This window comes from Antechinus flavipes, chromosome 3 (assembly GCF_016432865.1).
Source record: "Antechinus flavipes isolate AdamAnt ecotype Samford, QLD, Australia chromosome 3, AdamAnt_v2, whole genome shotgun sequence".
NCBI lineage: Eukaryota > Metazoa > Chordata > Mammalia > Dasyuromorphia > Dasyuridae > Antechinus > Antechinus flavipes.
This window is the reverse complement of record NC_067400.1, coordinates 172,100,159-172,115,103: the sequence shown is the minus strand read 5'-3', so window position 1 is coordinate 172,115,103 and position 14,945 is coordinate 172,100,159. Positions and strand designations below refer to the sequence as shown.

The 14,945-nt window shown below is 35.8% G+C and overlaps 1 protein-coding gene across 1 annotated transcript in view; it reads left to right on the top strand.

The window, feature by feature from the left end:
- ADPRHL1 (ADP-ribosylhydrolase like 1) overlaps positions 1-4,818 on the top strand; it is a 69,683-nt gene extending 64,865 nt beyond the window's left edge. The window contains exon 8 of the mRNA XM_051984240.1: positions 5-4,818. Within this exon, the coding sequence (XP_051840200.1) occupies positions 5-4,145 (4,141 nt within the window). The 3' untranslated portion in view covers positions 4,146-4,818. The remainder of the gene's footprint in view (positions 1-4) is intronic.
- Positions 4,819-14,945: the final 10,127 nt, after the last annotated feature.

The following is a 14,945-nucleotide window of genomic DNA, read 5'->3' as shown; positions in this document are numbered from 1 at the left end:
GCAGCAACAAAAATGTCAAGGCTTGCATTGATAAGACACCAATCGATCCAGTGGCACTGAAAAAGAAGATAAATAGGATGACCTCTGATCCTGGGGTATTTGCCATCCTTAGCACTTTACTGCTCTATATCACAGATCGTGATGATGGATCTCCCCAGGTGCCCCCTAAGAAGGCCAAATGGGCAGAAAACAAAGAGAACAAAAGAGATAGTAACTCAGATCAGGATCCCAACAGCTATAGGCGGCCTACCAAGTTCCAGCTTCTACAATCCAAGTTCATGAACCCAAACCGTGAGCCCTACATCAAAAAGACAAGGGAGGTAGGGAGACTGATATTTAAAGATAGACAAGGGACTAACAGGAGCTTTGTGAACAACACCATTAACAAGCTCCTAGAAAGAACCAAGGAGAAAACAGGAGAGAACAAAAAGCCATCCCCCCTTGAGAAATCCAGATGGGTTAATCCCACCGGGAAGAGCACAGTGAAAAACATTCTGAAGATGTTCCTAGCAGCAGAGGAGAAGGAAGCAAAAGAGAAAGAAGCAAGAGAGAATCCTCCTGTCAGGAAGCCGAGAGCACCCAATGGGGTTTTGCCAAAGATCGTGGGCAAAAAGAATTCAGTCTTTTCCAAACTCAAGGAGAAATTCGAACAAAGTGGTACACTTTGCTCAGAGGCAAATGTGTTGCTTCTGCGTAAAGAGGACAGGAAGAAAAAAATTCTGCAAAAGAAAAAGATGCACAAGCCAGAAATCCGGATACTACAGCTGGCCACAATGGCTAGCAACAATATAAAGACCCCATTGGCTCAATATTTGGCCTGCACAGCTGAGCCCATACCTTCTTTCAGCCTTGCCACTGTAATCAGCAGCCCTTTCAGTTGGATGTCACACAGCACTAAAATTAGTCGGTCTTATTTTCAGACTGCTCCCAGGAGAGAAACAAGCAAATCTTTCAGCCCCCAACTTATTAAATCTGATGAGACTAAAATACCAGAAAATGTGTCACTAGACAGAGAGAAGAAAGGGCAGCTAGAAAACATGCAATATTTGATGCCCAAGGTCATGACTAATCAAGGGGAGCTGGTTGAGTCAAAAATAGCTGGCTACAATGCTGGACCTGATTTTCTTCCTATAATAGATTCCTCTCCTGCTTTATGTGAAGACAAAAGCCTTGTAACCTGCCCTCCCATTATATCCCCACACAGTCCATGCATGCAAGGGGTTGCTGGATTAGCTGGACCTGATGAGATTTTAGCTTTGATGGGAGAGAACACACCAGAGAACTCATGGGAAGTCAGCCCACATGTCAATTTAGCTCATCCCAGTGCCACTAGGCAGGATATATCACCTGGAAGCCTCCAGGGTGTGGAAGTAGGGGAAATTCCTGAAATTACCATGAGTATCTCTAGTTCAGAGGAGGAACCTGAAATAATAACCCCAGACTCAGAAAGAGAGCCCCTGTTTGCAACCCAAAAATACTTCACAGAGCAGAAAGCATCAGAAAATATTCCATCATTTCACTCTCCTGCTGTGGAGGCTTCCCGTATGATCCAGTCTACAATTGACCCCCCACAAGTAACAATTCATCTGCCAATTGTTTACAAAATGCCACCCCTTCCTAGCACTCAACAAAATGCTTCCAGTTTTGAAGGTGATCGTTCACATGTGCTTGAAGGAAAGAGGGACAAACAACAATTATCCCCTATTGAATACAAAAATGATGATCAAGATACAGTTATACTCAGCAGTCTAGTTAAAAATCCAACTCAAGTCTCTATTTCCTCCAAGCAAAATGACCAAGACATTCAAGAACTACAAGCAGAACCATTGAGTGATATGTTTAATTTCAACCCTAAGCCCCCAGCTACCATTCTGAACCAGAAACTTTCAGAAAATGACACTGGAGAAGAGAACAAGTCTGCCTTTAAAAGACCCCCTATTCATCAGCAGAATGATTTCACGAATCACGAAAGTGATTTTGGAAGAAAGAGCAATACTTATCTTCACTCCGAGAAACATCAGTTATCTGAATCAAACAAGAAACCCGAGCTTAAAAAGAGCCCCTCAGTTGAGAGAAATAGTGCATGCAACACTAGTCCGCGGCCAGTGCCATCCAGTGACTCGATGAAGTCTGAAAACCATGCTCAGAAGCACAGGGAAAGCTCGTGTAACCTGGAAGAATCTGAAGTGCCTTCATTAAAGGACTCTGCTCATACCCTAAACATAACTAAAGGAAATGTTAATCACACTGTTGGCAAGTACAAATGGAACTCATCAACTGACATGTCCCAACCTAGCAACGATGCTGCCCCGGAGAAGGCTGTAGGGAACAATAAGAAACAGGCAGTGCTGTCACTAAGTGACACCCCAAACACAGAAAATAATATTACAGGAGAAATAAATCCCTTAAGCAACTACAAGGAAAAAGAACCATCAACAAATCATTTTGTGGCACATGGAAATTACCTTGTAGAAGAGAATTGCTCTCATAAACCTGAGAGACTCCAATTATTAGCATCAAATGAACCAGAAAAGCATGAAAACAGTATAGCAACAGAAAGGAGTCTCTTGAATAACAATGAAAAATACCAAATTGCGGCACCAAAGTCCCTTTTTACACCTGATAATGGTTCCATGGAAGACAATACTCATCATAAGCTTGACACACACCAATTATCAATTTTAAGTGAAATGGCAAAGTGCAAAACCAGTGCCTCCATGGAAAGGAATAATTTGGAAGAAATTGAAAAAAGCCACACGCCAACATTGAATTGTTCCAAGACACAGGAAGACAGTACAACAATGAAAGAACATATCTTGGGTGATTCTGAAAAGAAACAAATTACAACATCAGAGTATGACATAGCACAGGAAAGCAAGTCAAGAAAAGAAAAGACTTTATTGAGTGATGTTGAAAATAACCGAATTCCGGCATCCCATCATTCCATGATTCAGGAAAATAGTGCAAAAGAGAATATTTGCCATCATTTAGATAAGGAGCAGTTAACTTCTGATGAATTGACAAAGGGAAAAAGCAATACTGAATCAATGAGACTTTCTATTGGCACAGAGAAGAGCTTTGTTGTGGAGAATTGTCAATCCCCATTATCAAAAGTGGGAGTGAAACAAGTAAATGTTGGTCCTGAAAAAAAGAAAAATAATCTGGACAAGTACCAATTACCTTTGACTAATACATTTACAAAGCATGAACTTGAGATTCCAGAGGAAGATAACTCCAAGTTTAATTGTGAAGAATACCAATTATCCCTGGAAAATGTGGGAAGACAGGAGGAACATCCCATGATCCAAAAGAACAGTAATTTGAGTAACCTGAGAATGTCCCAGATGCCACCATCAGATGATACTGGGCTGAAGGAAATCAAATCCACAAGTCAAAAGGCTACCATAAACATTGCTGAAAAGCATCAGATACAGTCATCAAATGATTTGGTAGGACTTGAAAACCTTTCTGGTTTAATGAAGGATGCCTGCCAAAACTTAGAAAAGGACCTGTCACATTTGCCAAATGAGGTGACAAAGCATGAAAATAGTCCAGTCCAGAAAGGTGACACTCAAGCGGAGAAAAACCAGTCAGCATCTCCAAAGAATGTTGATAAGTCTTTAAACAAAAATTCTGTAGAACAAATAAAATCTATCTCAAAATTACAATTCAAAAACAAAAAAACAAAAAATGATTTGGAGAAGACTATTAACACTACAGATAAAAAAGATACTTTTGACAGCAGTGAGAAATCCCAAAGGCCATCTACAAATGATGTGAGAAAGAAAGAAAACACTATCTTAAAGTCAAAAAGCACTCAACAAATCACGAAAAAGGCCAGTGTATCTTCCCCTGAACCTTTAGAGAAATCTGACTCGATTTGTATTGAAGTTAAAACACCACACCCTGATTCCAAGAAATCTCAAATCCCATTATTCAGTGGCCCAGAGAAGCGTGAAAGTAATCATGAAGAAGAGAAGGAAATTTGTGGCAGAAGAGATAAGTTGAAAGAACCCAAAGAGCAAGCTAGGTTAGCTTCATTTGCTAAATACAAAGCCCAAAGTTTCAGTGACCAAGCCTCCTTTGATTTATCATTTAAACCAATGACTGTTAGAGCAAATGATACATTTAAACTCCCTAAATAAGATTAATTAGCACTTTACATATCATGAGCTATTGCATTATACACTCCTATTTTATCGGATATTTTTCTTACCATCTCTAAATTATTACAAGATCTCATCCCGACTTCCACATATGGAATTGTTTGATTGTATTTCTTTCCTATTCTGTTTTACGTAAAATGTATATTAAAAGAGTTGAAGCTAGGAAGAACTTAGTAATGAAGAGATATCTTTACACTGGAATGCATTATTAAGGAAGATTGTGAAAAAAATCCTCTTTCCTTCGTAAAACAAGTTGCAGACACAGATTTTTCCAGAACTACCTCAATAGCTCCACTTTTAGACTATGGAAGCAGTTGGCCATCTTGCTAGATACCCAGAGAATACGGCCACTGGCAGATGTCCAGATTTGTCTGACACAAAATGGTGGACAAAGCAATGTGCCAACCAAGAAGCTGTGAGGCAAAATAAAAACCAATGATGGGAATGCACATGATTTTTTTCTCCAAACTATGCAACTTCAGCCATTCCCCATCCCTACCCCAAACCGGAACACACATATCATGAAAGAAAGGTAGAGAGCTTTAATTAACTATACTGGCTGTCTGGGATCAGTTTGCACCAAATGCTTTTGGCAAGCACAAACTTGGATTTGTGGAAAGAATGGCTCCTGTTAAAAGCATCAGCACTGAGAAGAGTGTGTGTGTGTGTGTGTGTGTGTGTGTGTGTGTGTGTGTGAATTGCACATGTGTTCTGTGTTCTTGCAATTTATCTCTTCTACCCTAGATTTCCTTTTGTGTCCTGTCAAGCAAAAGATGTCACTAATATTAGACATAGGAACTGCAAAGTCTTATCTTGGTTGTGTTTCCTTAAAAAACACCCAAGTGTTTGGGACCGAACTAGCTGTTCAAATGTCACTGACACTTTCCAAGGGGAGGAGAATTCGTGCATGGGTGAGAATGATCCCTCTGAGCATAAGTGATTTGCCCTGTCTCAGTGTTCGTTGGATTGAATTGTGCCAAGACTGTGATGTTTCCTATCCTCTCCCAAGAAATCGAGTCATAATGATGTTGCAAAATTACATTTTTCTAAGTATGCTGTATTTGTGGAGCAGAGGCTGTGGGGGGGGCATGTTCAGGGTGCTTTCTTTTGTTTTAAATTGTATATATTCTTGCAAAGACTAATCTTTGCTCATTAAAACTTTTTAAGGCAGTTAGTAAGGACTTGATTCATTAATAATTATCACCCTTTATTATCCACAGCAAGGATTTTGGCAGGTCTGATCTATTTAGTAAAGGTCAGGTTGCTGAAATAGCCAATTTTTAAAATCCTATAATCTTTCAAATGGCACTGAGCTTTGGAAAGTTACAGAGCAAATCAGGCAGTATAAAGTTCATGCAAATGATTTGCTCTCAGGCTGCGGGCAAGGGTTTCAGATTTCATTCCATTTATAAGTTCTCTCTTTTTCCAACTATGTAATTAATTTTTAAATTCTATATTTATTATATAATATTATATAATTATATAAATTCTTTAAATGAACTTCAAATTCTGGAAGATCTTAAAGAAAAAATATAATGGCAAATAATATTGAACCAGAAGTTAGAATATGGGCTCTGTCATTGGTTATCCATGTAATCAATGCCAAGACATTAACTTCTCTGAGTCTCATTTTCCTTCTCTGTTAAAAATGGAATAACAAAATGTCGGTGTACTATGTGTTGAGATTATTGTGAGGATCAAATAATCTAATGTATGTAAAATTATTCTGAAAACTGTAAAGCACTATGTTGGTCTTATTACTGTTATTATAAAGTCTCCTGAATATGCACTTCTCTGACTTGGATATCAGCAAGATTACAATCTTGGAAGGGTTTTTCTCCCACTTTTAAAGATCTTAAGAAGGTGCTCTGAAAAACTTTCCTAATTCATTGTATTTCTATGAAATTAGAAGGTCCATTGATTTTTTTTTCCTTTTAATCCCCCATTTATAATTTCTAATGTCAACAAATATATAACATACATATTTATTATACAATTCAGATATCTGAACTAGGAATAAAGGATGGGATATTCTCCTCCACAGAGGAAGTAAGAGCAGATAGAAATACTTCCAAAGAAGGAGTCAATTAAAATATATCTTTCATAAGTTTGTACCTGGAGGGTACAAAGCAAATCAACTGAATCCTGACTTTTACAGAATCATAGAATTTGAGGATTCATGAGAATCTTGACATTCACCTTTTTCAACTCATACATAAAAAAGAATCTACATTATAACATACAGGACACATGGATAACCTCTACTTGAAGACCTTCAAGGATAGGATTTTATCAGCTTCTGAATTCACCCATTCCACTTTTGGAAAGCTCTATTTTTCCTAATAGCAAGCCTCCATTTGTCACTTCTTTGCAACTTCTACCCACTGACAATTAATTTTTGCTGGTTTTTTAAAAAAAAATAAATCCTAATATAGGAGCCTGATAAATAGTAAGTGATCAATAATTATGGTTGTTGCTGCTGATGATAATGATAAATATAGTATTAAAAAGTACTTATTTTTAAAACTTCCCAGGATCAAGAAGTAATCTAACTGCTCTCCATTCATGGGGATATTTATGGAAAAGTACATCAAGTTCCTGGGCCTTTTTTTTCCTTTTCTTTTTCTTTTTCTTTTTCTTTTTTTCTTGGCAGATGGGGCTACCAGAGGTAAAGAAAAAAAAAAAAATATGGGAATACTATAGTCACTGACCATTTTATTTGTAAAAAAAATATATATATATATAGTTTTAATTGCTGTTTTATTGGGAAGGAAAAAGGAAACAAGCATTTTATAAAGCACTCACGCTATGCCAGATATTTTAAAAATATTATCTCATTTTATAGAGAAGTAGTTGCTATTATTATCCCCATTTTGTTGAGGTACCAAAGTCTAATTGAAGTTAAATGACTTGTTCAGGGTCACATAGCTATAAAGTGTAGGAGATTCGATTTCAACTTCTTGACTCAAGGCCTAGGGTTTTATCCACTGTACCACCTAGCTGCCTAAAGTACCTATTAGACTAGAAGACAAAAGGATACTTGTAGTCATCTAGTTTGAAGTAATGGAAATGTAACCAATTTTCTTCTCCAGGACAGAGAAGTTTCCTTCTCCCAACAGAGAAGTTAGACAGAATTAGTACCTTTTAAAACTATTCAGCAGCTGCACGATGAAACTTACCCCTCTGCCAGCAAGCCCCACCCATCTAACTTTACTTGCCTATTTCTCCTAGTATTGCTAAAGGTACTGCAGTATTTGATTCTATACAAATTTTTAAATGCTAGATCAATTCTTATTTTTAAAAAATAGAACTTATTCAATAAGTAATTTTCATAAAGCTTTCAATAAACATGGGCTCAAATTTCTAAATATCAATTCATAGTTCCAATTGTATATTTATGCTAAAAAATTTTTTTACCGTCATTCTACTAAAGAAAAAACTATTAAAACTCACAAAACCAAGCTAAAGTCTAGGTCTAATTAATATTGAGGTAATATGTACGAAGGAAGTATATACTTTTTAAAAATTACAATGTCATTGGAGAATTTTCAATCATGTACTTGATTTTGTATATTTGTATGGTACTTTATTTAATTATACATAGCACTTTTTTAAAAATTCCTTTTTTTTACAGTTTGTAATCTTGCCTAGGAACCAAAAAAACTTATAGAAAATATGCACACATAATCTTTCTGCAAATAAAATATAACTTTGAAAAAGTGTTTTTAAAGTTATTATACAAAGTAGAGATTCTACAAAGTCAGAGATTCAGCATAGTTTCTTGATTCCTTCCTGAAGGGTACTTTTAAAATTTAAATTATACCCTCGTGATTACTGTTGAACCACCACCATTATTTATTAATATTTCTTATTTGTATCATTTGTTTTGTTTTAAATGATTCTAAAATGAAAATTAATAAGCATTAAAGGAATTTTTGTTTCAATTGTCTGAATTCTCTCTTGTTTACTTCATTTGGAGGAAAGTAGACAAAAAATAAATAAAATTGTTTTATACTGCATTTCTTTACTTGGTATATATTTTAAAAACTCTCTAAAGAAAGTTACATAGTTACTGCTTATATAAACTTCTGAGCAAAGAAAAGAGCATTGAAGATGAGAATCAACAATAGTAGGAAGATGCCATCTTGTGGCAAGTTTGAGATGGCTTGTTTTAAATTAAAGCAACTGCCTAATTGAACCAACAATATAAGGATAATTGCTGGAAAGGGTCCCTTCGTTGTCATTTATATATCTCAAGAGGCTTGAACCCACACTGGAGCATTAGGAGAGATTGTCCCATGTGGGGGTCCCAGGGTCCCATTTAATATGCATCCTCTAGTGTCAAACAGCACTGATGATTTCATTTGACCAATTCTAACTTTAATGTTTCTGGAATAAGAGAAAACATTTTGACTCAGATTACTGACCAGTACTTTCTTCTTGTGTGAAATCATCAGAGGATTGGAGCACATGGCCAGCATTAATGTGTTTCCTGTAAATGGATAACTGAACTGTTAATCAGCATCAAGCAGCCCTGATATGGTATAACAACCAATTCAAACCATGACTCTCCCATTCATGTCTCAGTTTGTTAGTATCATTGTAGCTGAGAGGGACATATGATTTATTCTCCCTACAAAAAGTAAGTTTCAGTTTTCTTGCACTATCTATACATTATGACCTAACTCTCTAGGAGACCATATTTATATAAAATTCCTTCTCCAAGATAAAGAGATTTCTAAGAAAAAAAAAGATCAATTTTCCTTGTTGTGATAGATCTGATTGGGATGTTGAAACAAGATTTCTGTCATCCAAAGCCAATGCTAAATTAAGAGTAGAATAAGATGTGTAGCTATCTGTGCAGAACTGACTGCTCCCAAAATATCTCCGGTGCCTATACAGAATAAAATTTCCTACAATAGTGTCACTAATATAAGAAAGAAAAGAACATTGTTTCCAAGGCTACAAGGTAAATGAATATATCTTTAGGTCTCTCCCATTAGCAAATATTTTTTGCTAATTTGTTCAATTTGTTGAGGCATAGAGCCCTAAGTAAATAATGTCTAGTCCTAGAGAGGTCAATGGAGAGAGAAAGTAAAAGGAAAAGTTAATTAAAAGGCCCACAAAGAAAAAGCTTTGTGGCAAGATGGTAGAGTAAAAAGTTATGCAGAAAACAAAAATCAACAAAATAGCAAATAAACCAAGTAATATTACAATAAATCAATAGAAATAAAAGGAAAGATCAGAACTTACTATGCAGTTTTATGTTACCAAAACTGAGAACATTAACGAAACAAAGGAATATTTTTTAAATATAGAAATACTCAAATTAACAAAGGACCAAATAGATGTCCTAAATAATCCAATCCCAGGGAAAAAATAGTATTAACAGGACTGGAGCAATCAAAGGTAACAAATTTATACAATGAAAATTCAAAATGATTACAAAAGATGGGAATGATTAGTATTGGAGGAGTTGTGGAAAGATAAGCATACTAGTAAGTTTTGGGGGAAGTTGTGAATCAGTATGGTGCTAGATTTGGGATTGGAAATACCTGAGTTTAAATTCTTTTTTTTTTTTTTTTTTTAGGGGCAGGAGTAGAATTTATTATGTATAAAAAGCAGGGTTAGTAATCATGATCTCAGACAAAGTTAAAACTAAATATATACTTAATCAAAAGAGAAAAATGGGGAAACTACACTATGTGTCAGTCACATTTTTCAGTGTTGCTTTCTAGATTTCTTTCTGACAGAAAAAGTTCAAGTAAAACCACTCTGATTCTCATTGTTTAGCCACCAATAGGTACCAGGCAAAGTATCAGTTGGTCATTGTTTGGGTCCTGATTGATTCAGATTGAATGCAAATAGCAATCATTTCTGCTCTGTCCAGAAACCCTGGGGAATCTTCCTCTCCAGATTTAATTATTTAGATTTTACTTTATTTTTTGATGAGGCTAAAGAGAAGATTCTTTGTCTCAACTGCTACCTAGCCTAAATTACCTATGGCCTCAGTCATACTGAGACCTGTTGAAGATCTAAGCTTTAAAAGGCCAAGGTCTCCCATTGCAGCCAAAGCTATCTCTAATCATCCTGATCTATATCTGGCTGCTAACCTCAAATGTCTCTGAAGGGGAAAATGAGGCAGGTAACCTTGCACAATCCTCCCTCTCTTAAATCCAATTCACTTGTTTGTCATGGTATCATGTCCCTGTTATCAGGGACCTCTTTGAGAATGAAGGACAAGCCATAAAATACACAGTATAAAATACTTGAGAGCATACCTGCCAAAGCAAATGTAGGAACTATATGAACATAAACATAAAACACTTTTTATACAAATAAAGTTAGGTATAAATAATTGTAGTAATTTGTTATTCATGGGTAGGCAAAGTAAATACAATTTTTTAAATGATAATTTTACCTAATTAATCTATTTTTAATAAAGCATTTTATTTTCAAAACATATATGCATGGGTAATTTGACATTAACCTTTTGCCTTCAGGTACTTTGTCTGTTGTCAGTCTTCACTGCTTCATCAGACTCTGCTCCCAATTCTAGATGTTTCTTGGACCTCTTATAAGTTTCATGGTTTTCTCAGTTGCCTGAGAACTCCCTTCTCAAAACAGTCCTTCACCTAAGATCAGCATCATCATCAAGAAGAACAACAACAAAAACAGAGGCACTATGTGCTCAAAGACACATGGTGACTAAAGAAAGGAGAAGGGAAAGAAAACCTTCCTTTCTCAAGTCGGCAAATCCAAGAGACTTCAGGAAACAGAGTGAAAGATCAACTATTCAAACTTTTTATATGCATATTCAAGTTTACCTTAGTCTTTCCTGACACATCAGTTTTTTTTCTTTTTTTTTTTACATTTTGAAACTGATTTGAAAGTTTTTCATTATCACATAGTACTAAATCCAGGGATGTGCTTGTAAATGTTTGGGTGGGGGTAAGCATGTGCAATATACTTTTAAGTTTAATCTGTATTACTAACATTTATAGATAATTTTCTTAAGTATAGGCAATCAACAGAACAAGAAATTAAGCTTTGATTTGTAGGCATTTGCCAGTTTCCTAGGTGTGAATGTTCACAATGAAAATTTAAAGTTGGCTATTTTGGACCCATAAATAAATTCTAGTACACCATTGACACTAACTTTGAGTCACCCATGGTCAAAATCTGTTTCCCTACAAACTTTCCAAGTGGTCTCTAGAACTGAGATCAGTCAGAAAACATCAGCACATGCTTCCGAGGATGGACTATCATTAAAGAATCCTTCATTATAGCATTTTCAGTGGAATGAGGAACTGGGATGTAGTGTTAGTTTAAAAACTGATCCTCCAGTGTTCTCAAAATTCTATCACCTCCCTCATGGGTTTCATTTATCCATTCATTAAATAAAAATATATTAAATACCTATTATAAGCTTAACACTGCACCAGTCTCTGAGACTATAGAATGTGAGTTTCTAATGTATATCCAGTTGTCATTCCTAATTTTATTTTTTAAATGTATTTTTCTTTTCTCATAGCACAGTGTCTAAAATCTAAGTATCCAAATATAATGAAGCCATTGTCTTAAGTGAGAAGAATAAATCATTAAAGAAATGCTTACAAAATCTGTTCCATTTTCTATGCATGTATGTGCTGTCCCACAAAATGTCTGAATGATACATGATACCCAAAGGATGAAATATGAGTGTCAAAAGAGTCATATTTCATGATAGGGGAAATATGCTGCAACCCACTCCACTTCATTTGTGAATTAGGAATTATGCTAGGTGATCTCTCAGCTTCTATTCAGCTCTGACTCCATGACCTCTTTCCTTAGCTTTTTTCTTTTCCTCTCTACCTTCCACAAGTCTCTACCAATTGCCAAGCTCCTTCTATTATTTCTCTTTTGCCATTACTTGCATTCTTTTAAATTGGTATTAGGGATGGGCAGGGAGAGGAAAAGGAAAATCCCAGTAAGACTATATATAAGTAGATGTAAGGAAAACAAAGACACTCATAAGTGCTGAAACTGAAATAATAAAATAGTTTCCATCAGACCAAAAAAAAAAAAACAACTTTTAAAAAATCTTAAGCATTCTAAGTATAAGAGGTGGACCTTGGTGAGGGAGACAGAATAATATGATAGGAGCTGTAGATAATGTAAAAACAAAGATAATAATTTAAAATCTTTTAAAGCAACCTTAAGATAAATATAGTTGGTCTCACACTGTATAGTCCTGTGATACTCTCTGAAAAAGTGAATGTTATATCTCATTAGAAATGTGGAAGGGAAAAAATAGTACCAAATATAAAAGGAGCTTATAAAATTATGTGACTGTTTTTTTTAAAACAAACATGACAGAACTAATGATGCTTGTTACCTTCAATCAAGTAGCTATAAAAAGATGCATACTTGTGCCAACAAAGTCACTATAAAAAATTCTTCCCCCTACTCTCCTCCTTTGAAATATGCACAGATAATCTCTGCCTTTTTCTGGCTATGGATGATTCATTGTGATGGTGACTTCCCAAAATCGGTTGTAAGCTGGAAGAGAGCTGATGTTGTAGGATGCCACCAGGATAGAAGAAGAAGACTCTGGTATTATTAGTCCTCTTGGCTTCTGTAGCAAGGTGTAATTTCAGTCAGGGGTAAAAATAAATAAATAAACAAGCAGATGGACAGATAGACAGAGAGACATATGAAGAATCTTTCTCTTTACACCAAACATAATGATGATGCAGATTGGTATTTACCATATGGAGTAACTGATAAGACTTGTATCAAGACTCTTGGATGATGCTGTTTCTCTTCCTACCTTTAGATGTCTGTTCCTTGAAAAGGGGTTTGATCTTTCTGAGCCAGGTGTAATAAATAACAGGGCCATGCATGCTCTTTGCGTGTTAACTACAATATAAGTTGGGGAGTTTTCCCCAAAAAAGCATATTTGACCATAAAATGAAGAGGCTGATTCTCTTTTGTGGTTTATAAGTTCAAGAAATGCTTTGAGCAATGGCAAAAAAAAAAAAGGAATAAATTGTTGTTGTTCTTTGTTCTTGAATAGGATCATGACATCATTGAGGTTTTGCCATGACATGCAAGTGAATTGGATTTAAGTGAGGGAGGGCTGTGCAAAGTCATCTGCCTCACTTTCCCCTACAGAGCCATCTGGATCCAGTGGCAAGATATAAATCAAGGCGACTAGAATAAATGGATAGGTCTACTAAATCCCCCACTCCAAGGTGACTGTTAAAAAAAAGCCAACCCTCAAATGAATGAGTGAGTAGTGATATACCTGTCAAAGTAGTAATCTCCTGCATTGGTTTAGCATCAAGATTCCAAACATAGGAAAATAAGCCCTTGAGAATTCTAGGCTTAAGAGCACTTTGAGAAGGTAGATTCTTTTGATTGTAACAAAGGGCACTAAAGAGTGAAGAATGGTTTTTCCACAACTAAGCAAACACCCTTTCAACAGTGGCTTAGGAAATGTTATATTCATGAATAATAATTTTTTATTAAATCTTGCTGTCAGGAAAAAAAAATCAGATACAGAAGAAAAATAGCATTTATTAAGTCCTATTATGTGTCAGACACCATGAAGCTCTTTACAAATATTATTTTATTTGATCCTCGCAAGGAGAGAAATGCTATTATTATACAACTGAGGAATTGTTATTGTTCAGTTTCAGTCATGTCCAACTCTTTGTGACCCCATTTGGGATTTTCTTGGCGAAGATACTGGAATGGTTTTCCATTTCCTTCTTCAATTCATTTTACAGATGAAGAAATTGAAGCAGAGTTAAATGTTTTGGCCAAAGTCGAGAGAGACAGAGAGAGAGAGAGAGAGAGAGAGAGAGAGAGAGAGAGAGAGAGAGAGAGAGAGAGAGAGAGAGAGGAGAAAAGGGAAGAAAAGAGAAACAAAATAGAAAGGAGGGAGGCAGGGAAGGAAGAAGGAAAGGAAGAAGGGAGGAAGAGAAGGAAAGAAGGAGGAAGGAAGGAAGATAGATAGATCTGGGGAGGGGAAGACCCTCAAGGTTTCTAGTTTACATTCATTTTGAGCCAAACAATGATCACCTGTGTCTTGGCCTAGGGCTTATTGTTGGCCAATCAATGAGAGCCACAGTGGGTTGGGTTTAAGGCATGATCCTTAAGGAAAAAAAAAAAGAAAAGAAAAATCGAGCCAGTAAACCCCAAGATACCTTGTAAGATTTCAACGATAAAAATTGACATTCCTTTGGTCAGAGCATACACAAGAAGGAAGAAAAGGGAAAGCAGAAAACAAAGCAATGCAAAGCAACACAAAGCAAAGAGCTGTATTGCCCAACTGTCCAGTTCCAGTTGAGTCCCCAGTATAGCAAATCCTACTACTCCTCACAGAAGTTGCTGTTTGTGTTTTAAAAGAAAAAATATATAAAAAGAAGGAAGCACCATCAAGATTCTGTATATGCTTTTACAAACACACACACTTACACACACATATGGTCTCTATCATTCATGAATATAACATTTCCTAAACTATTATTGGCAGGCTATATATTTGGCTGTGAATGAACCACTTCACTGGCAGAGTTTATTTCTTCATCTATAAAATGAGTGAACTTATATAGATTCAATTTGAACTGAACTAAATTTAGTATTTCATTATGTTACACTAGCCTAGGTTGGGGAGACAAAAAATTTCAGCTTAGAAAGAAATATAAGACACATGCAATTATAACACAAAATGATAAATAACTACATTAGAAACATGTAAAGAGAGAGAGAGAGAGAGAGAGAGAGAGAGAG